At 40.3% G+C, this 22,452-nt stretch overlaps 1 protein-coding gene across 1 annotated transcript; it reads left to right on the plus strand.

Moving 5' to 3' along the window:
* On the plus strand, positions 1-22,163 carry LOC146368062 (kinesin-1 heavy chain). The gene is made up of 26 exons (XM_084912359.1): positions 1-377; positions 6,306-6,393; positions 6,519-6,592; positions 6,676-6,780; positions 7,314-7,362; positions 8,811-8,866; positions 8,964-9,051; positions 9,144-9,268; positions 9,471-9,575; positions 11,664-11,809; positions 12,095-12,243; positions 12,346-12,533; positions 12,847-12,915; positions 13,130-13,336; positions 14,583-14,726; positions 14,846-15,037; positions 15,128-15,245; positions 15,759-15,814; positions 16,298-16,407; positions 16,624-16,725; positions 16,879-16,939; positions 17,600-17,671; positions 17,861-17,965; positions 18,136-18,352; positions 18,892-19,027; positions 19,279-22,163. Exons 1-26 carry the CDS (start codon positions 252-254, stop codon positions 19,280-19,282), a joined length of 2,892 nt encoding a protein of 963 aa, XP_084768485.1. The 5' UTR covers positions 1-251; the 3' UTR covers positions 19,283-22,163.
* Positions 22,164-22,452: the final 289 nt, after the last annotated feature.

Below are 22,452 nucleotides of genomic sequence, written 5' to 3' on the forward strand. Positions count from 1 at the left end.
CCACGGTAGCAGGAGGGGTGAGGTGGCCAGCCGCTGATCCACCGGTATCATGGCTTCCTAACAGGACGGGGGGAAGTGACTGAGTGGAAAAACAAGGATTTTTGTCTAATGTCCAACTGATCATCGCCCTTTCTAGAACCTGAGATTGGGACAGAGGGGCTCGGCCTCCCTTTTCGCCTCTCACGGCCGCCCCTGAGATCCAGCGTCTACTTTAATTATTCTCGTGAATTTCCATTCTTGAACCGTGGAAGATGGCCGACCCGGCGGAGTGCACCATCAAAGTGATGTGCCGTTTTAGGCCCCTGAACAGCTCCGAGGTGACCAGGGGCGACAAGTACATTCCCAAGTTTCAAGGGGAAGAGACCGTCATTATCGGGGTGAGTTGATTTGTGTTGCTACCTGTTTGACAGAGCCCTCCGGCACTGGCAGCCGTACGCCATTTTTGTCTTTCGGTGACGGCAGTTAGCACCTTAGCCTGGTAGCTAGCGGCGCTAACCTGCTCACGGTTGCGTTGTTTCGCTGGCCCTCGGCTGGCGCCTCGATTCAGTGGCTCACATATAACGTGCTAAGTGTTCAGCTTTAATTTTATATACAGACTCCGGCAGGATTTAATTCCACGTTTCGGAAACAAAGCCCAGTAGTCGTTGTCATAAAAATGTCACCACTCGCGGTTGCCCTGTCATTGCTAGCGAGCTGTCATTCAACAAAGCCACAAACACAGCGACAGGTTAAAATGTCGTCGGCGGCCGCGCGCTTGCCTGCCAGTCCCATCCCTTACAAACTGCAATATTATAACGATATAAATTATTCATAGAGTGTGCATCTGTAACGATAACTCTATTATGAACAGTTTGCGTCAGCATAAAGCGTAAGCCAGCTTTGATTTGGTAGTGGCTAGCAGGCTAGGCCAGCTGGTAGTTGACAGATTAGCTGGCCTCGGCTAGCTGGCTAGTATTAATACTGTAGCTTAATCAGAGCTAACATCAGATAGCCGACCAGCTGGCTGTTGAACCAACCCTTCTGCAGACCATGCAAGTTTATCAGAGTATTGGATATGAGGGTGGGAATGAGGAAGAGGAAACGTGGACACACAATAACTGGGAGTGGAAATGTCCATTATCGTGCAGGCCAGTTGTAGTCTGTTGGAGTAAAGTGACTGGACACATTGCAGTGCTATCTTATAAAATCCATGTTTTCTTTTCAGGATGTTAAAACTAGAGTTTTTTGTCTTTAGTTTAATTACCCCCCTTGCACTTGATAAGGATAAAAGGCTTTGGAACAGTTACCATCACAACAAAAGAAGGAAATGCCTTGCAGTACCACGTTACCTCCATTTTACTAAACCAACAAAGAACTTGACTTGAGAACCATTTGCAAATAATGTGCACTTGATGCTTTGTCATCGCAGGCCTGTAAAGCATGTCTAGAGCAGGAGCTGTTCACACAACTTGATGTCCTGCCATTGCATGCCTCTACACAAAAGGAAGTTACCCGATCTTTATGTATTTCACAGTTACTTGTAATTAAGAAGCAAACAGCCTAAAGCCTGAACTGACATATAAATTTTACAGTGTATGCTCAACAGGTGAAAGGGAGTGGCATATTATCTGAAGAAAACGTGGTTAAATATTAGTTTTTCTTGACGGCAAACTGCCTCACTCTTTGTGGACTTTGCTATCTTTATGATATGATCACCAATGGAAATACAGCTTTAAGAGAGATTACAAGGCAATAGAAACTTGTCGTGAATTTGAGTCACGTCTTCTCGAGTAAAACTACTAATTTAGGTGGTGATTGTAGAGTACAACACAGCCATTCATTTCCTGTCATGCAAAAACAGAGATGGCCGTTAGAGCTGTGTGCTGAGTTCTTGAATAGTTTTGCTGACAATGACTTCAGGCCTCTAGCTAATAGCAGGCACACTGTCTGTGCAGCTAAGGCATGATGCGGCCCTGCCCAGTTCAGAGTGCCAGTCATAGTGGCAAAATACCAGTGCAGATTTTGAGAGACGCAAGTGTTGCGAGCCAGAAGAGAATTGTCTCTGTTGGTAAATCTGCTTCGAGAAGTACAGGACCGGCAGCAGCTCAGGGATCCTGTGTAATCCCCTGGTGTTTTTCTCTCCTGGTTACCAGCTGTTGGACCAATCAGAGCAAGTGGGCGCTGGGCAACCACTGCGGGTGGGGAGGGTAATTATTATGGTGATGTATTTTGTTTTGCAGATGCTCTTAGTTCATACTTTATGTCCTTTTTGAAACAATTCAGGGCGTGGACTCTGAGCTGGGACTGATACCTCAGCATCAGTGCCCACACTTCCTGTAAAGAGAAGCAGCTAGACCAGTGCAGACCATTTTGATAGTGCTTAATGCTCCTTTTTAGCTTTGATATTTGCTGATTACCAGCAGAGGAATTCATGCAATACATCAGAGTTCCCCTGTAGCTCACTTTTAGGTACTCCCAGTCTTTTGGCTTGAAAGCGAGAGGTAGATGAAGTTTCCAGATGAGGTGGTATGGGTGTCGTAACTAGCTTGATTTGCCAAGAAAGCTTTGCCATCCTAGTGTGAGTGTGCAGCAGGTGAATTATTCATGCTTGCTTTCGTTCTCCGTCAGTGGTACACAGAAAGATCAGGTCGTCACCCCCTTCCTTTGCTTTTACGTTTGCTATTTTCATACATTAGCCTCAGATGTCCCTCAAGAACAGCTTTGAGGTACTTTTACAAAGTGTAGTACTGCAAAAGCGTGAAAAATAAATGGGAGGAAAATTATGCAAAAGAGGATATAAAAGGAAATGTTGTATAAAAAATTATATGTACCGGTACTTACATATGAGTGCACGTGTGGTGGATAAAGAGCTACACACTAGTTTCTCCTCTTGGAATTGTTTGTTTTTCCTAGTGGGAAATAACTAAACATTATAATAAGATGCTTCTCAAGTGAGCTGCTGGTGGCAGTTGGTGGTTAGTTATGTTCTGGAAATGTGGCCATGACATGACCACACCTGGTCCTTCACCTGCTGTTAGAGGAATCTTCCAGCTCACATAGAATTTCCAAGGACAGACGCAAACTGTAGAGTAAGGTGGCAGCACTGCAGTAGGTCCTACGTCCTAGGACTCCTAGACGGTAGGAAAACCCGATCTTGGCATGATGTGGGCCAGCTGGTTAGCAGCAACTAAACTCTTAAAACGAGAACTTTTTGATTACACATGTAAACGCTAAAATGAGTCGCTAGTATTGTTGGATGGTCTGCCCAAGTAAGATTGATGTGTTTGGTAGGGTTGTCACAATACCAGAATTTGAAACTCGGTACTGATACCTCGGGAAATATTTGATACCATATTGTTTTCACAAAGGGGAAGATTTTGACCCCACCCGAAGTGATGGCAAAGTCATCTCTCGAAAACTTGTTAATTTAACCTGTTAATTTTAATTTTTTCTTTCCCAATTTGAAGTTAGAGTTAATAAAATAAGTATTTAGAAGTTTTTACAGAGTATTTGGATCATTTTATCACAGATCATGAAGGTAAAATATGTTTCAGAACCTAGGCACTGATACCTAGGTCACAAACACCAAAAATACTTACTCTCTAAATAATTGAATTATTTTAGAAGAAGAACAGTATGAAAAAGTTAAGAATAAACACATAGGTTCATCGTCTATCTGCAGCAGTGTTGTGTGAAGTAGTGAATCAGCTGGAGGAGGCCACTGTTGGTATCGATACTGTTGCAAAGGTGTATTTTAATTCGATATAAATTTTTAGTATCACTTAATACAGGAGTATTGATATTTATGTATTTAATTGTGAAAACCCTAGTATGGCGAAACACAGGATAAAAAAAGTGCTTATGCAACATGTAAGATGAGATAAATCAGATATACTGTATTTATCCCAAACCATGGGAACTTACTGTGTTCCAGCAGCCAAAACATTAACCATAACAAAAAAAAATCTAAATAACATAGACAAGCTAAGTAAAATAAAACTGGACAAAACGGCGAAATCAGGTTAAAAAATATGCAAAAGGAGCAAATTGAAACAGAAATGATATGAAATGGTTTGAAGATTTTCTGTCCTTGTGACAGCAGCACTTAAACAGATGACAGAGAAGAGTGAAAGCAGTCAACACCTTTTATTTTTTTTCTGTCATATGTAAGAAAAATCCAGATTTGGGGGGAAAAAAAACCCATGGTTGTATCATGCTTCGAATATTAAGACGCATTGGGTGTTGGTAGAATAATCTAATTGTAGCTTTATTGTCTAAGATATAACTTAATACGTCTCATAGAAAACCATCAGGAAGCAAGGGGTGTGACAGAGCACTCATAAATACTCTAACAATACATTTCACTGCAGTTACAATTACAGACAGTAATCCCATTAGACATAAGTGCAGGTAACAATGAGGACTTTAAAGTCAAGCTCTATTGTTTGCTGACAGCATCTGGCAGTCCTGATAGTGGCTCAGCACTCTTGTTTTGGGTCAGTTTCCGGGATGTGGCTAACTGGAGTGAATTACAAATGTCTTAAGATGCTGCCGGTAGGTATTGCACAGAGCTGTGCTTTAGATGTGACCGTCTGTCAGGAGGGGATTATGAGCCAGTGTGCAAATTGAGGACATCTAAGCACAGCTGCAGTCGTCTGAATGATTCCAACACCGGTAAACAGGCTGTTGCGTTTGCTGCCAGGCTACGAAGTATCTGTGACTTCACCTTGAGTAGTGAATGTGTTTGCTTTTATTCCTGGCCTCAAACTAGTAAGCTAGTAAGTGGAGCCTTCAAGGTGGCAGCAGCTGCTTGTCGGCATTTTCATTTTCCTAAACAGGTGTTAACGCTGAATCTGACAGTAACTTACCTGCTGCCATGTCTGTTTTTAACCTGGGCTATCACTAATGAGGCTCTCTTGTGCTCAGACTGTTAACATATCACAGCTACGTCCTCGCCTGTACGGCTGAAGACAAGATGAGAGATCCAAACCTTCAGAGATAGCATGCCATCCCAGCTGAACTTCAGATTTGCTTGTAGCATTAGTTTTATCGCCCTGCAGTTCATCATCTTCTTCCTCATCTTGCACTTCGTCATCTTGCCAGCTATTGATTGCTATCTGACTGAAAGTCTACTTTGAAGTTTTGACTAGCCTGTGGGTCAGAGTGAGATACACTTGGCTTTTTTTGAAGCAGGATGGCTCTTAAATTAGCACTAAAAGCTCAGGGTATACTTTAGTTTATTTCAAATTCTGGGAGAGAGATGTGGGATGAGAAAAGCTATATTAGGTGGGAAATGCAAGCATTTAGAGGTTAACTAGAGTGCAGCTGACAAAAGATGAATTGGGTGGAGAGTAAAAAAATGCAACGGTATAAAAGCCGCCAAGGTTTTAGTTTAGGTTTATTTATTTAGTCCAACATCAGATGACATCCCTCCTATTAAAATACATTTCCTGGTCTCTTTCAGTTTTTTCTCTTAAAAAAAAAAAAGGAAAATGTGTTTGGGGAAAAATGCTTTTAAACACTTAACAACTGATGAAACACACTTAAAGTACAATTAACAGTGTTTCCCCACACGTAGACTTTACAACCATTAATGATTTCACTGGTGAACAATGCTGCCACTCTTATTTTTAAGGTTCAGTTACTGCTTACCAGCTAGCCCTGGTCCTTCTGGTGTCATGTTCTGCCATTGGCAGGCTGATCAGAACCATGTTCTGGCGAGTCTCTTGTGTCACGATCAGGGGTCCACCCTGACATCACCATCTACCATTATGATGGTAGGCCTTATGTTGTAAGCTAGAAGGCCACAAAAAACAGAACTTTTGCAGCAGGTGGAGAGGCGGTTAGTGGGCTGCTCCACTCTGCTGTGAAAGACTGCAGAAGAAGAACTACCGTCACCAAGTGCAGAACATCTGTAGCAAGAAATTGTTTGGATAAGCAGCTGATTACTCGTGTTATTTATTGTAACAAAGTATTATTTAGTAATCCAAGTAAATAATATTGTGTGGTGGGTCCCCATATCTATCTTTGAGTTACTGTAGATAAATCTATGCTGCTGCTGCTGGACATTTTTGTAAGTTTGTATAACTTACAGCCTGCTGGACAGCTTCCATCAGGAAACACCTATCCGATTCTGGGTGGGAACATGGTCCGTTGTGAATTCCTATTGTGTCTGTTAGTGAAAGAAACTATTGTACACACATCTGTTTACAAAACACAAGTCGGTTTATTTTTCAGAGATTGCAGATTATTGGCTTTCTCTCTTTTCTTTTTTTTTTACTGTCATTAATACTCCTCCTTTTTTTTCTAATTTTTTCCCCCTGCAGGGTAAACCTTACATGTTTGACAGAGTGTTTCAGTCAAATACAACACAAGAACAAGTGTACAACGCCTGCGCCCAAAAGATTGTAAAAGGTGAGGGGTCGCTTTTATTTTTGTAATCATTTTAAATTTGCTTGTTTACAGGCATTTACACAGCAGATCAGTTGAATCTTTGCTCTACTAAGTTACGAGTTGTTGTTTTTTTTTTTTTCTTGTAGATGTTCTCGAGGGTTATAATGGGACAATTTTTGCATATGGGCAGACATCATCTGGTAAAACACACACCATGGAGGTAAGGATGGCCTCCAAGTCTTGTCTTCAATAAAATTTTCATTTGACTTTGAGACATTACAGTAATTTGTTCTGTGTTCCCAGGGGAATCTCCATGACACAGATTCAATGGGAATTATCCCCAGGATAGTGCAAGACATCTTCAACTACATCTATTCCATGGACGAAAACCTAGAGTTTCATATCAAAGTAAGAAGACGGGATGCACAATACAGTGATCCAACAGATAAAAAAAACTTTTTTTTATAAAAAGTGCAGTTTTTACTCCTTAAAACGGAAGTTACATTTTCAGATATATGGTTAAGATCTGAGACTATGAGTGCAAGAGACAAGCTGCTTAGTTCCTTCTTTTTTTTGTAGTCTGCGGTTATTTCTTTTTTGCCTGAGACAATATAAGAAGGGTGATATGCTTTGAACTGCAATGTCATATTTCCTGTTTGACCCACCTCCTTTGAGCTCTGCTCTTATGTTAAAGCCCTTACTGCAAAACTGTACTAAGTACCAGATTTTAACTGTCTGCTGCTGCTGTATTTGAAGTATGTGTGAAGAAATGAATTAAATCATTTAATCAAAAAGATCCAAGAAACAATTACAAACTACGCTCTTCAGACCTTTGCACATCTTTCTCTTAGAGTAAGGCAGATCGATGAGTGTGCATCTGGATTGTCTAGTTTGTTCCTTCAGTTTGGCCCTGCATAATGAGATTGTTTATCTGTTTACAGGTTTCATATTTTGAAATCTACTTAGACAAGATCCGGGACCTTTTGGACGGTAAGTGTCAAACATTTCTCATCTCCTCTAATTGTACCAAACTTTGGTAACACATGTCAAAGGAGGAGTCTGTGAAATGGAAATTAATGAGCAGCAGTTAGAAGCACGGTGTGGCAGTTGTTAGCTGTATATGTACAGAATTGCAAATGTAGGTAATTTTGTAAGTGCAACAATGTATAAAAACATCTAAAAACTAAGCATAGGAGCAGGCTGTTTCAAGAGAAATATTTCTTTTGTTTATTTGTATTTTATTTTATCTTCATCACGTATTTCCATGCTTACACATTTTGAGTCATATAAGTTTACACTATCAAGTACAACTTTATGAAGTGCTCTATGAATAGTGGGATGATGTATACTTCCTTTACCAAGTCGCTGCCATCTTGACTCAAGATAGCAGAAATAGAAAGATGACCAAAGGGAGGGGCAGTTTTTAGTTGGTTGCATGAGGATGCAGAGTCAAGACAAGCGATTTTACTGATGCTTACTGAGGTCTAGTAAGCTTGTTAACATGTGAGTTTGTGGCCTTGTTTTACGTATCTTGAATTGCTATCTTCACTGTCTCAGTGAAAATTGCAGGTAAAGGTAAAGAAAGAAACTTGCCATCTTTAATTCAAGATGCACTATATTATCAAAAATCACTACTACACAAGTGCGTAGCATGCGTGTTATGCTAACAGTACAAGTACACACTGTATATTCATATCAAAATGAGCTGCAGAAGCTGATCCTCACAGTGTTTTGTTGTGTCAGTTGTGCTGTGCCTTAAATCTCTCACAGTACCCAGTTCTTATATTGCCCTACATTGCATAATAAGGTTTTGTCGTCATTTTTTAATAAACTAGGTGTTTTATTATTAATTGTAAACAAGTTACAGGTCGTCATATTTCTTGCTGATTGGGTTTTTCTGGCTTTGTTTGTTGTAAACGATCTAAAAGTAAATGGTTTAGAAGTCCAAGACAGTGAAGATAGATGTAGAAATGGCAGAAGACTGAACACACATGAAGATATGAATAATAAAACTTTCTGGTCGGATAAAGGGCCTTTATATGGCCAGTGCAGGAACAGCGAGTATAATGGGTCCATAAGTTTCAATACAGCTACAAGTCTCGCCACTTGGCAGCATTGTGAAATGCCACAGGGCACTAATTTAGACAGTAATTTTGAAATGTTATCTAAATTTAATTTAATTTGACTGGTCACTGGAATATACATATACAGAGAAACCAGTCAATTATTGACAAAACAAAAAGCACTTGTTTTGCTGTTTTATGGTTTTAAAGGCTTTTTCTCTGCCATTTCTGTTGCATCTATAGATTTCATTTCAGGATTCTTTCTAATGTCATGGCTTTGTCTTTTATAATGCCTTTGAATTAAATGTTTCCATTTCAAAGTGTTTGTAGTTCAAAATTATTTTGTAAGGCTGATTTATACCAATTTCCTTCCAGTGTCAAAGACCAATTTGTCAGTGCATGAAGACAAAAACAGAGTACCTTATGTCAAGGTGAGACCTACTCATATATATCAGATTTCAACAAACTGGTAAAACCTGCTGGAAAGAGAAGACCAAGAGTCTAACCTCATGTTTTCCTTTTTTAAAGGGCTGCACTGAGAGATTTGTCTGCAGCCCAGAGGAGGTCATGGATACAATTGATGAAGGAAAAGCTAACAGACATGTAGCAGTTACAAGTAAGATACCACCCTCTGTCATGAATCTATTTACTGTAGATTTTGTATTTTATAGGCTGATGATGTCTGACCCAATGTCGCCTCTCCCTCAGACATGAACGAGCACAGCTCCAGGAGTCACAGTATCTTCCTGATCAACGTTAAACAGGAGAATACTCAAACAGAGCAGAAGCTCAGTGGAAAGCTCTACCTGGTAGATCTGGCTGGTAGTGAAAAGGTAAGCTGGAACATTTCTTACATATTGGCCTCAGTGGTATTCATTCTGCTCTAGCAGTAACTTAGTGATAAATTATTGTAATATAAATTATTCCTTTGTTTTTTTTTGTTTGTTTTTTTTTTCATGTAGTGGCAAATAATTCAGGCTACAATCCATTCTTTTTGTTGACTATTGAACTTTATTTATTCTCTGTGATTCTCAGGTCAGTAAAACAGGTGCTGAGGGAGCAGTGCTGGATGAAGCCAAGAACATCAACAAGTCCCTGTCATCCCTGGGAAATGTCATCTCTGCATTGGCTGAAGGAACGGTCAGTACTACTTTGTTATAGATTTTAGACTCTTACTGTGATTCAGCAGTGTAGAACAAAACAAAGGAGTATTTTTTTTTTCTTCCATTTAAACTTGAACGTCCCACCTTCCTAACACGTGCAAATGCAGCTGATGTCAAAGAATGTAGTAGTCACCTCACAAATTACTGAAGAACTACAAACCTGCAAAAACTACCCAAAAAACAAAGCATTTGAGACATTTACTAAAAGTTCCTTTGTGGCCCTCAATCATATACCGGCTCCCTAAATGCTATGAAAAGCCCTGCTTTTAAGAATGCTTCAAGTGTGTGCCAATTTCTCCTTTTTAAGAGGTCTGTTTATGAGTATTTTTTGATCGTGTCTAGGATTTTTATTATTTATTTTGGATGAATAATTATCCATTTGGTAAAGGTGTTTTATATTTGAAGTCTGTCTTTGGTTCAAAACATTATGAAAAATAATTTGGTTTTCACAGCATAATGTGGTGTATTCAGCATAATAAGCATTAAATCTGTTATAACCTCAGGCTATGCTCTTTTGCCTCATGCTTCTGTTGCATTTTGAAGCAGACAGGCATTACTGTTATTGTAGCAAACAGAAGCAAAGTCGGTACCGACCAGCTGCACAACCCCAGGCTTGGTGTGCTTGTTGAAAAACCACAGTCCTTTTCTGTGGTCTTGATGTGAAAGTAACATTTTCAGCCTTCTACAGGTTCTTTGTGCTGCAGTAACACTTACGCAGATTTAAAAAAAAACAACAAAAAAAAACATTTCTCCCAGCAATTTTCATTCTGATTTCACCCTTTTCATTTTGATCAACGATTGGTCTGATGTAGAGACTCTTGGCTTTGTAAACAACCTGAGGCGGGCAATGGTGTAAAACAAATGAGCTATTGTCCACAGATGTCTTGCTTACCACTACTGTGTGTAGGAGTGTGATGTATAGGAGGCTGTTTCAGCTTAGCCATTTGGATAAATGCGAATCATATATCAAGTTATTATTTAAATGTCTGTTTTTTCTGAACTTGTGAGACCTGTGATATAGGCAGATAAAGGTTTTAACCCTCAGCTGTAAAAGGCTGATGGGGTATTGTCGTCAACAGCGATGCCTCTAACCTAAACCATGCCTCATGCCCAAAAAAATGTACCCAACTTGTCAACATTTCAAGCATTCAATATGTCTTTTAGTGGTTAGCTTTGTCATTGCTAACCATTAAAAGACATATTGACATCCAGTTGATTCTTTTAAAAATAACCTATCAAAACCAAGTGGTAGAAGTTGCTCAGGCAGGTCAAGTTAATGTCTGTTAATGTGCTGTTTCAGAACAATATAAGGACTCAAAATGCCCTACCAAATGGTTTAGCAGAACATTAAAGGGTTGATGTTTTATTCAATATGACTCAAATTGAGTGACTGAGCCCAGAAACTTGTAGGATTGGTTGCTATCTTTGTGTGTGATGAGATCAGGCAGGAAGAAAAGAGGAAGACCTGAGAGGTTTGGTGTGACAGACGAGAGTGTTAGGGATAGGCTGAGTAAGTAGGTGATCTACTGTGGCCATACCTAATAAGAGAGGGGCCGAAAGAATAAGAAATTTTTACCTAGTTAGTATTGTTAATACACTCTGTAAATTTGTAGGTAAATCATATTGAAAAAAGCTGACTTCCAGGCCTTTTAATGTTTCTTCACTTTTTATTGGTTTAATTTCTGGTAAATATATTAATGGACTGCGCCTGTCCTTCAAAAGTGTCCTCTGTCGAAAAGGAGGTTGAGTATCTCTGTTGACAATGCCACCTTCTCTGAGAACCTGATGCATATCTTATCCTGTCACTGATATTAGTCACTAATATCAGTGACTACACATGTGCTGTGGTTTAAAAAAAAAACACTTTTCTTTTTCTCTAAAGCTTTTATTTATTAATTTTATTTCAGGGAATTGAGCTATATGTGATGACTATAAAACATTTAGTTATTATTAATCCTAATTTCATTTTTATGGGACTAATTGCAGAGCTGATGTTTTACTTATGTTTGAATACAAGTGTGCTTTTCTGTCATTGAATTTTATGTTTTTTGTTGCCCATTTCAAGGCTTACATCCCTTACCGAGACAGCAAGATGACCCGTATCCTGCAGGACTCGCTGGGCGGTAACTGTCGAACCACCATTGTCATCTGCTGCTCACCTTCCTCCTTTAATGAGGCTGAAACCAAAACCACCCTAATGTTCGGGCAGAGGTCAGTAGGCTGATGGAAAATTTTCAACTGTGTTGGTTTTATCAAAACAAATCAGCTTCATGTCCCACTTTGACATTACAGAAAATGTTTTCATATAAATTAAACAACTACATTAGAAAATGTAATTATAAATATCAGATTTACAACAAAGCAGAATATAAAGTTATAAAAAAATACTTGTTAAGTCCCAGATGGTGCATTTATGTGCTATTTTCCTTGTAATGAATAATGATGCATGAGTTTTTTCTCTGGTGGAAAACAAAAATGTATTTCTTCATAATCCAGAGCAAAGACCATCAAGAACACAGTGACAGTGAACATTGAGCTGACAGCAGAGCAGTGGAAGCAGAAGTATGAGAGAGAGAAGGAGAAGAACAAGACCCTGAGGAACACCATCACGTGGCTGGAGAATGAGCTGAACCGCTGGAGAAATGGTGAGGCTGTCGTCTAATCCTTTCTCAGTGCCGTTTATGTGCGCATGGAAGAAACAACTCTTCTTCCATCTACTGAACACACGTTTTCCTGCTCCTCCTCAGGTGAGAGCGTGCCAGTGGAGGAGCAGTTTGATAAGGAGAAAGCCAACGCCGAGGTGCTGGCCCTGGACAACATTATAAACGAAAAGGCGGCCTCCACGCCCAACGTGCCCGGCGTTCGGCTCACTGACGTGGAGAAGGACAAGTGTGAAGCAGAGCTGGCCAAACTCTATAAACAGCTGGATGATAAGGTGCGTTTGTCAACCTGTGTGTGACAGGTTTTAAACACTTACTACTTAGTAAATGTGAAAATGCAACAACAGTTAAGTTATACCAGTAACTAAAGATTGATTCCCTTCAGACTTTATTCTGCTTCCTTTTCATTGGAAAGTAGAAGTCTGAGTCTTCTTTTGAAAATCTTCAGTTATTAAATGAGAAAAATGTTCCTTTAATCATCCAGACCATTCTTTGTTTAACCAGTGGTCTTTCACCTTGTAATTGTCTACTTGTGGTGTTTGGCCTGGCGTAAATGCTGATGTTGCCGTCTGTCTTTACCCTTTACAGGATGAGGAAATCAACCAGCAGAGCCAGCTGGCTGAGAAGCTGAAGCAACAGATGCTGGACCAGGAGGAGGTGAGTACTGGAGGTCTAACAGGTGGCGTGGAGGCACAGATGCAGAGTGAACTCGTGATCTTTGTAGCTTCACAGGAGCGAGGAAACACGTGAAGCTGTCACATCACTATGAAAAATGTTTTTATTGGACTTAAAATGCAGTCAGCTTTCCTTATTGTTGCAATGACACGTTTAAAAGAATAAAACAAAGTTAAGCTGCTTTTCCTTCATCCAGCTTCTAGCCTCTTCCCGCCGTGATCATGAAAACCTCCAGACAGAGCTGAACCGTCTCCAGGCGGAAAACGAAGCCTCAAAGGAGGAGGTGAAGGAGGTGCTGCAGGCTCTGGAAGAGCTGGCTGTCAATTATGACCAGAAGAGCCAAGAGGTGGAGGATAAAACCAAGGAGTTTGAGACCATCAGCGAGGAGCTCAGCCAGAAATCGGTGAGCCCGGAACAGATATCAGCATGCTCATAGACTCAGTGATACTTTAATTTCATTCAGGTGCCTTTTACGTGTCCTTTATAGTGGCCATGTTAATATGCAACACACAGACACAGCGCTATAATTAAAGCCTTTAAAACCTGCGGGGATTAAAAACTAGAACTGACACATTCACCCGGAAAACATGTGCATATTAATTGGTGCTGCAGAACCTTTATTTCTGTAAGTAACTGAACCATGTTCCATAAAGTGGAGAAGTACTTGGCAGATTGACTAAATGCCTTCATTCTTATTACGTGCCTCAAGGCAAAAACATTTAATTTATGATTTTACAAAGGTAATTACACCCTCAAATAAGTCTCAATGCCTGTTTACAAGAACGTATTGAAAAAGCAGCAGAGGAGTGAGGGAGCAATGCCTGTAGTAGTAGTAGTAGCCTTTTGGCCACATAAGTTGTCGTGTGCAGGGTCAGAGAATGTGGAGGAAACTTTAATTGGCATGCACTGATCCAGTTTTTTCCACTTGCAGACTGGAAATCATTCTTGTGTCTGTACAGCAGAATCCGTCTGGATTTTGCTTCCCTGACTTTTTTTTTTCTTTTTTTTTTTTTTTTTTTTTTAAATCTAACAGACACATATAAAAAATAACATAAGTTTATGGAATTTATATCTATCAGTATGCTAATTAGATCAAAATGCATAGAATTAATAACATAAACATAAATAACATGCTTCTCTCATTTTAGCTCAGTGTGAGAGTCAGTAGGTCACTAGTTGCTGTTATTAATTATAGGTTCACCTGCTCACATACAGCTGAAATAATATTAATTGCACAAGTTTTACTTGCAAGTGCAATAAAATATTCACTTGCAAGTAAAACTTGTATTGTTGTATTATAGAGAATAGCACTGAATTAAATTCAAATATTGGTTAAGAAGCAAGAGGGACAGCTCAGGCTGAAGAGCTTGGAGACAGTTGTGAATATACTGGACAAAGGAATATTGAAGATGGAGCAGATAGGAAGGAGGAAAAGAGGAAGACCACAGAATGTATGGATGTAGTGAAGGAGGAAGTGCAGATGGTTGGTGTTGGTGTTGGGTTGGGATAGGGTGAGATGGAAGTCGTTTATCTGCAGTGACCCCTAAAAGGGATCAGCCAAGAGAAGAAAAGGAGGAGCAGTGACAACTTTAGTGCTGAATAGTTCAATAGCAGTTATCTTTGTATTAATACTTTCTCTTTTCTTGCAGTCCATCCTGTCATCTCTGGACTCTGAGCTTCAGAAGCTGAAGGAGATGTCCAACCACCAGAAGAAGAGGGTGACTGAGATGATGTCATCACTGCTTAAAGACCTAGCTGAGATTGGCATCGCTGTAGGCAGCAATGACATTAAGGTACTGAGCTGATTTCTGCACTTTCGGGTTCAGCTTCTATCCATCTTTTCCAGTTTTTGTTCCTCTTTTTCTCGTTTCTTTTCCCCACTATGTGGTCTTAACGTCGTTTTTCATTTCAGCAACATGACGGTGGCAGTGGTCTGATTGATGAGGAGTTTACAGTGGCCCGTCTGTACATCAGCAAGATGAAGTCAGAAGTGAAGACGATGGTGAAACGCTGCAAGCAGCTAGAGGGAACCCAGGCAGAAAGCAATAAGAAGATGGATGAGAACGAGAAGGAACTGGCTGCCTGCCAGCTGCGCATCTCCCAGGTATGTGGAAACGAACCAAAAACGGCACAGTGAATCACGGCTTTCACTGGCACCTATGTATTTACATGTGCCTCTTTCCTCTGTCCAAAGCACGAGGCTAAAATCAAGTCCTTGACTGAGTACTTGCAAAATGTGGAGCAGAAGAAGAGGCAGTTGGAGGAAAATGTGGATGCTCTCAATGAGGAACTTGTCAAGCTCAATGCTCAAGGTACGTCACTCTATGAGGGAAGGGCAGGAATTAAAGCACCGACACTGGCACTCACTCAAAGTCTGCTTTAACCTCCTAAGACCCGAACTCTTCCACGGCATGCATTTTTAATTTCTCTTTGATATTTGGTCATATTGGGGCCCGATGAATGTAAAAACAAAGAATTACCAGATTTATTTTTTTTTACCTTATTTTTGTTTTTAAGAAAAATAAGAGCCAAATATGAGGATACGAGGACAGTATAATGTCCTTGTAAGTGGCCCTTGTAGAGCAAAATTCAGTATTTTGGTCTAAATAACCCAAAATGTGATGTCCACATGTGGACGCCAGGTGCTAGGAGGTTAAGACGACGTGCAGTCTAGCAGAAATAAACAAGCTTTCACGGCTGGTTAAACTCAGTGTGGTTTCCTACAGAAAATAATGAGTTTACTTTGAGGATCTTTTGTAGAATGCGTTCAGCACTTTGTCCTTTTGATGTCAGTGAATAATGGGGAATTGTTTTCTGTTATGCAGAGAAAGTCCATGCTATGGAGAAAGAGAACGAGATCCAGACTGCCAATGAAGTCAAGGTGTGTTCCTCATTCCCAATAAACAGGATGTTAAAAAACAAACAAACATCAGTTTTATTTTAGGGAAGTATTTTATTATTGACAGCTCCAGAGGAAAATTACACACTCACGTATTTTATTTTTAATTTCTGTTTCTTAATTTTATTGTCTTCTTTCTGTGTTGGTGTATGTTTTTACCTTTATTGGGCTGGCTGTTTCACATCAGCTGATGATGGCCAGAAGAGACATTAAGAACAAGTGGTCCTTTGAGTCTCATTTTGTCCTGCCATATAATAGTGTGAGATCAATTGTGGGTGCATAAAATGCTACATAAAATGTTCTCAGTGGTGGCCTTTGGCTGACTATTGTTACTAAAATATGTCACTCCCATGCTAATGCTAAATGTCATCCTGGTAATTTTTTGTATCCCATTACCATTTTGCTTGTTTATTAGTCAGTGAAACTTTCCTTTGAATCTGATTATCTGTTTATGTCTGTGTTCAGGAAGCAGTGGAGAAGCAGATCCACTCCCATCGTGAAGCTCATCAGAAACAGATCAGCAGCCTGAGAGACGAGCTGGACAACAAGGAGAAGCTCATCACCGAGCTGCAGGAGTAAGGCTTTACAATGTCCGGCTGCCTTTGTCGTCAGTCTTTGTCTGTGCACATAGATGCAGTAGTGGGACATGGAAACCCACAGTCGAACAAATATTTATGCAAAGTTTAATTGAAACGGCATGGAGGTTCATGAGAAGAGTAGAAAAAGTGCACTCAGGACTTGGATATGTTGACTGAGACATACTGATTATGATTTTATTTTGTTTCTTCTAGTCTGAATCAGAAGATCATGCTGGAGCAGGAGAGACTCAGAGTGGAGCATGAGAAGCTCAAATCCACCGATCAGGAGAAGAGCCGCAAGCTGCACGAGCTCACGTATGTTTACTGTCCACTGGCCGCCATTTCCTGTTTGTTTTTCTCTTCACTTTCAAGAGGCAACAAAAAACAACTCTGTCAACGCACAGTTTTGTTATAGTTTTTTTTAGAATTTCATATGTGATGTATTATTGTTCTTTTGTTCTTCTTCAGGGTGATGCAGGACAGGAGGGAGCAGGCCAGACAGGACCTGAAGGGTCTGGAAGAGACAGTGGTGAGTTCATTGAAATTGTCTGATAAATAAAGTACATGGGTTTGAACAGTCTGACCAGGTGTCTTTGACTACTCAGCTTAGTATTCTTTTTAATCCCAGGAGAAGGATGCCATCTGCTTTTATATTTAACTCCCTCGATCTTATTTTGAAACTTTAGCAGTCTAGTCCCCGTTTCCTCTTCCGCTGGCTCGCTGTAGTGGTCGTCATTGTTATTCTGTTTTACCAAAGTCCAACTCACAGTGTTGGACTGCAGCACTCGGTAGTCTTTGTTCAGCTCTGGAAGTCCTCTGAAAGCTAGTTCGCCACTCTAATCAGCACATACAACAGATGGAGAGCTGTGCTATGCTGAGGTCTCTCCGAGGCTGAGGAGCAGAAGCCTGCAGTCCAGTACTGTGGAGTTGAAGATGACTTGTGGTGCAGAAGAAACATTGGGCAGCCGAGTCTATTGCTGCATGATTAATTTATCACAAAGTGCTCTGCTGTTAAAATATTTTGAGAGGAGCATGTTATGAACAGCATTATTTGGCATGCTTGTGTCTTACTTTTGCATACATACACACTACCATTAAAAATGGGATTCACCTTTGTAGGAAACACACTGTGTTTGTTTCATTATTCCTGCAAATGAGTTTAGAATACACTTTTCTGTTTTTATTTCAGGCTAAAGAGCTGCAGACTCTGCACAACCTGAGGAAACTCTTTGTCCAGGACCTGGCCACCCGAGTAAAGAAGGTGAGCATTCACAGGATGACGGGCAGCTTACCAAGAAATATTTATGTCTGTAGAGAAGAAGTTTAAAAAAAGAGAGAGAGCACACCAAAAATCACACGCAGCAATAAACAAGGATGTGGTGACAGATGGGAGGCGTGTATATTAATCTCTGTTCATGAGTCACATCTGTATGTTTTTTATTTTGTGCAGAGCGCTGAGATGGACTCAGATGACACAGGTGGGAGTGCAGCTCAGAAACAGAAAATTTCCTTTCTTGAGAACAATCTTGAACAACTCACCAAGGTTCACAAACAGGTACGAGACAGACGTGCACACCAACGTGTTTTGTTTTTTTTTGGTTTTTTTTGTTCATGCCATATTTTTGTTTGCCTGTTGTAGCGCAACTCATCTTCCCTTGTTGGCACTTATGTATGAAGTTAAAATGACTAAATGATTTCCACGTTTCCACGCAAATTGTCCCACAGCTGGTGCGTGATAATGCAGACCTGCGCTGTGAGCTTCCTAAACTGGAAAAGCGTCTTCGAGCTACGGCTGAGCGGGTCAAGGCCTTGGAGTCTGCTTTGAAGGAAGCCAAGGAGAACGCCGCCCGCGATCGCAAGCGCTACCAGCAGGAAGTGGACCGCATCAAAGAGGCCGTCAGAGCCAAGAACATGGCCAGGAGGGGACATTCAGCCCAGATTGGTTAGTAGGAATGAACAGGGCGAGGAACACCCCTCACCATTCTTCCTTTTATTTATGACAGAAAGTCAACATTTTAATTTTATGGTGGCTCAAAGGAGAACATCGTGTTGCTGTTTTGCAGAAGATTTTGCTAACCTGTATATGAATATCATTTAAATAGAAAGCTGAATTTACTTTGAAACCTGCAAATAGCTTTGTGTTGGTGTATTTTTTTTTTTTTTTTTTTTTTTATCTACTGGATTTCTCAATTATTTGATACCAAATATGAGTATTTCTTTTTTTTATCTCTTTAGATTATATGTGTTGAAAGGTACTTTAATGGGAACCTGTTAGGCTTATGTCTCTGCTTTTTCCCCCCCTGAAGTTCTCTAAGATTAGCTTTGTATGATTGACAGTTCAAAATAATCCACATTCATCTTATACCAGGCCTCGGTGCATTCCTGCTGTTTTGGCTCCACTGTAGCTTTTGTCTGATTGGCTGCCTGTCATAAAGCAAACGGTCGTCTTCTAAAGGTAACTTGTCTTCTTCTTCTGCTCAGCCAAACCCATCAGGCCTGGGCAGCAGCCAGTGGCATCCCCCACCCACCCCAACATTAACCGCAGTGGAGGAGGCTTCTACCAGAACAGCCAGACGGTGTCCATCAGAGGAGGGGGCAGCAGCAAGCCTGACAAGAAGTAAGTAGTTTCTAGTTGTTAGGTTTTTTGTTTTTGTTTTGTTTTTTCTCACACAGCAATTCTTAAAAGTACACAATAACGCATCAAAAGCCAGGCATGGTAGACTTTCTTTAATATTTAATATGTACTGAAGATATCCTGTTAAAAATCATTTTTATTGTACAACTGAAAACTTCTCAAGTTAAATGAAAGTAGTCTTCACTAATGCACTTCACTAATTTTTATATATATATATATTTTTTATTATGTAGCTGACGAGCAGCAGAACAGAAGGACGACACCACAGAAGAAGCCAATATCACCCCCCGCCCACCCCGACAACCTGTCATTCCATTACAGCGAACAGACTCCTCGTCGCTGCTTTGGAACCACGAAGGAGTTTCTGAAATATAAATATATATATATAAATATTCCCAGCTTGTACAGCTCCAGCCCCCCCACCATCACACCTCCACCTACCCACCCCCCTCTCCCCGACGTTCTAATCATGACTTATCTCTTTTTCTCTTACTGGATATAATAAAAGAAAGAAGACAACCGTTTTAATTTACAAAAAGCCAAGATAATATTCTTATTCAGGCAACCAAACGCAGTCTTGAGCGAAGCCTCGGCGAGCGAAGCCGCGGCGCGACTCGAATGTGTAGCTTCGGGTTTGTTGATTTTGTTTAGTTTTTTTTCTTTTTCGTTTTGCACAGTCTGTCGTCATCTGTCGTCGTGCGAGTAGTTCTGCACTGTGCCAAGCTGAATGTAACGGTCGAAAGATCCAAAAAATTCATAGAAATAAACACCTAATACTAAAAAAAGACCAAAAAAACGAAGAGGAGACCCTACAGTGAGAAACAGCTTGACCCTATAAAGCTAACCTCTGTACAGTTCATTGTTATTATTATTATAATTATTATTATTATTATCATTGGCTGTTAACCACACTTTTCTCTGGGTAGATTTTACATGCTTCTTTAAGGGAAATACAAAAAAAGTACAAAAAAATGTTTTGAATTGACTAGATGGCGTCGAGCACTACTGTTCTGTCTGATCTTGTTGTACAGTTGTAAAATTGGCACTACTGCACACGTTTCCCTGGAGAGACTAGGCTAAACACAAGGATCAAACTAAAGCCAAGAAGACGTGCGACAGTGTACCGTAGGTGTATTTACCTAAATACCTGTGGAGGCCAACTGTTTTTAATATTAAGTTAAAAAAAAACTATACTCGTTAATGGTGGCTTCATGAGAAGGATGCAAAGAATGTAGAATGAAGGGAAAAGAGAGGAGGAGGATCCGGTTAACACAACAGACTTCCACCTTTTAGCATAGCCTATGCTACGTAGCTAAATGTACTGTTTTTACTTCTCTCAGTGGTTAATAATGACGTGTTAATGGAAGCTGTTTAATATCTCTCTGCACATTGGAGAACATAGATTGCAAGTGTATAGATGGAAATAGCACACGAAGCTCGTCCTGTCCTCGCTGGGTCCCTGTCGGTAACTCGTCTCCTTTCACTCGTGTATTCAGGACCTCTTCTTTTTTGGTTCTTGTTACTAGTTTGACTGTTGAATCCCTGCAGTGTCATGTTTTCTTTTTCAAGGGTGCCTCGCTTCTTCCGTCTTCCCTCCCCACACCTTATAGATTAAAAGACCTGTAACTGTATGCGCCCCCTTTCGGTTATAAATTAGCAGAGTGTCATGCTGGGTTTTATGTACTGTATCTCTTTCTTTGTTCCATAGATGGTGTAGATTTCTATTTCAAAGTGGGGGGTAACGACGGGCGGGTGGAGTGGGATCGTTCAGTTGATGGGTTAAACCTTCGCCGCTGATCAGCCAGTCAGGGAGAGCGGGGTCTATAATTGCACAATGATCTTCTGTTATCATCTGGAGGAAGGGTCTATTTAACTAAATCTAACCAGGGGTGTAGATTTTTTGTGTTTTTGTTCTTTGTTGTTTTTTTTTAGTGGGTTTTTTTATTGTTATTAATTTCCCATCACATCTTTATTTTAACCCTGTGAAGCCCCACTGCATTTGGCAAAGAGCTTGTTGTGATTGTAACCCCAGCATGAGAACACTAACATCTTGTGCAAGTGCAATATACTGTAAAATACACTGTATATCAGTCGGCCGGCAGGTGTGATCAGGGTGTGGTTGCAGTGGTAGTACCTGCCCAATCCTCCTTTTTGTGTTGCGTTTACTTTCACTGGTGTCAAGTCCTCAGTGTGTGCTCTCTTTCTTTGATCACTCTTTCTGAAAAGCTGAGACATGTTGCAGATCTTTTGTTTTGTTTTATATAAACCTCATATTCTATATCAAATCTACTGCAGCTGCTGTAATGGAAAGTTAACAAAAGTGCACAGATTGTATAAAAAATCACATATGACCCAAAGTTTTGAGTTTGAAGCTTTTTAGGAAGACTGGTCAAAGAAACTTCTACTGAAAAAGGATACGTTTTGAGACTGGTGGAACGAATGTAGCTGGAAAACAAAAGGAGGGGAAATGATTTTGGCTAAAACCTGTTATCTCCATACAGGAAAGCTGGGTGTAAAACAGCACTTCTTTAGCTGCACTCAGATAAAAACACTCCACATGTGGCTGTTTTTGAGTGGAGGAGGGGAAGAAAAGTTTTGACAACTGCTTGTTGTCGCTGAAGTGTATTCAGTTGTAATAATTACGCTCTGCAAGGTGCAGGGAGGAGTAGCTCCCTCGCATCTATGACAGGACAGTGTTTGGTGTCTTATGGAGACGGTTTATACCCTCTGTGTAACCTTCTAGATTTAGCTGAGACATTGCAGCGTGGACCTCAAGATGTTCATCCTTTGACCTCCCACCAAAACTGGACACGAAATGGGGAATAAATACAGCAAAAAGATAAATACGTGTGTTTACCTAAATTAAATTTTGCATTAATTCTAAATTAAAAGTGTAGCCACTTTTTTTTTATTACTGTGTAATAGTTGGTCAGTTTTTAAAAGGACAGTTTTGGGGCTCCATCAGTGGACAAGGTACTGGATCATTCCTGGAGAACTGGGGCACAAATGGCTGGGCTCTGATACGGACGGAGACGGGACGTTAATGAGATCACAGTTTTGGATTGACTGCATGATGTAAATGTATGTGTGATTAAATAATTATGAGGAAAAAAACTGCCCCCTCTGTGTTCTGTCATTTGACTCTTGTGAATGTGGAGATGGGTTTCACGTGGCTGTTTCTCTTTTACGTACATACACTGGTCGACTGTTTCTTTCTTTTTTTTTTTTTTTTTTTTTTTTTTTTGTTTGTGGCTTTGTTCTGAGAACTCTCCTGGAATTAGAGATGGGGTCTTCTTTCATGCTTTAACACAGTCACTTCAAGCAAATCCAGGTACATATAAAATATTTCCCCAGTCTTAAGTGGAAGGATTTGCCACTGAGTGGCATCAGCCCACTAGATGGTTTTA

Source organism: Perissodus microlepis, chromosome 18 (genome assembly GCF_051167445.1).
Source record: "Perissodus microlepis isolate ML-2025 ecotype Zambia chromosome 18, ASM5116744v1, whole genome shotgun sequence".
Lineage (NCBI taxonomy): Eukaryota > Metazoa > Chordata > Actinopteri > Cichliformes > Cichlidae > Perissodus > Perissodus microlepis.

What these genes read in the sequence shown, in the direction of transcription:
- LOC146368062 (XM_084912359.1), top strand. Translation starts at nt 252, where the DNA reads ATGGCCGACCCGGCGGAGTGCACCATCAAAGTGATGTGCCGTTTTAGG. An exon ending in AGGAGCTCAGCCAGAAATCG is followed by an intron (nt 13,337 to 14,582) that starts GTGAGCCCGGAA and finishes CTTTTCTTGCAG; the next exon opens with TCCATCCTGTCATCTCTGGA. An exon ending in TGGCCACCCGAGTAAAGAAG is followed by an intron (nt 17,672 to 17,860) that starts GTGAGCATTCAC and finishes TATTTTGTGCAG; the next exon opens with AGCGCTGAGATGGACTCAGA.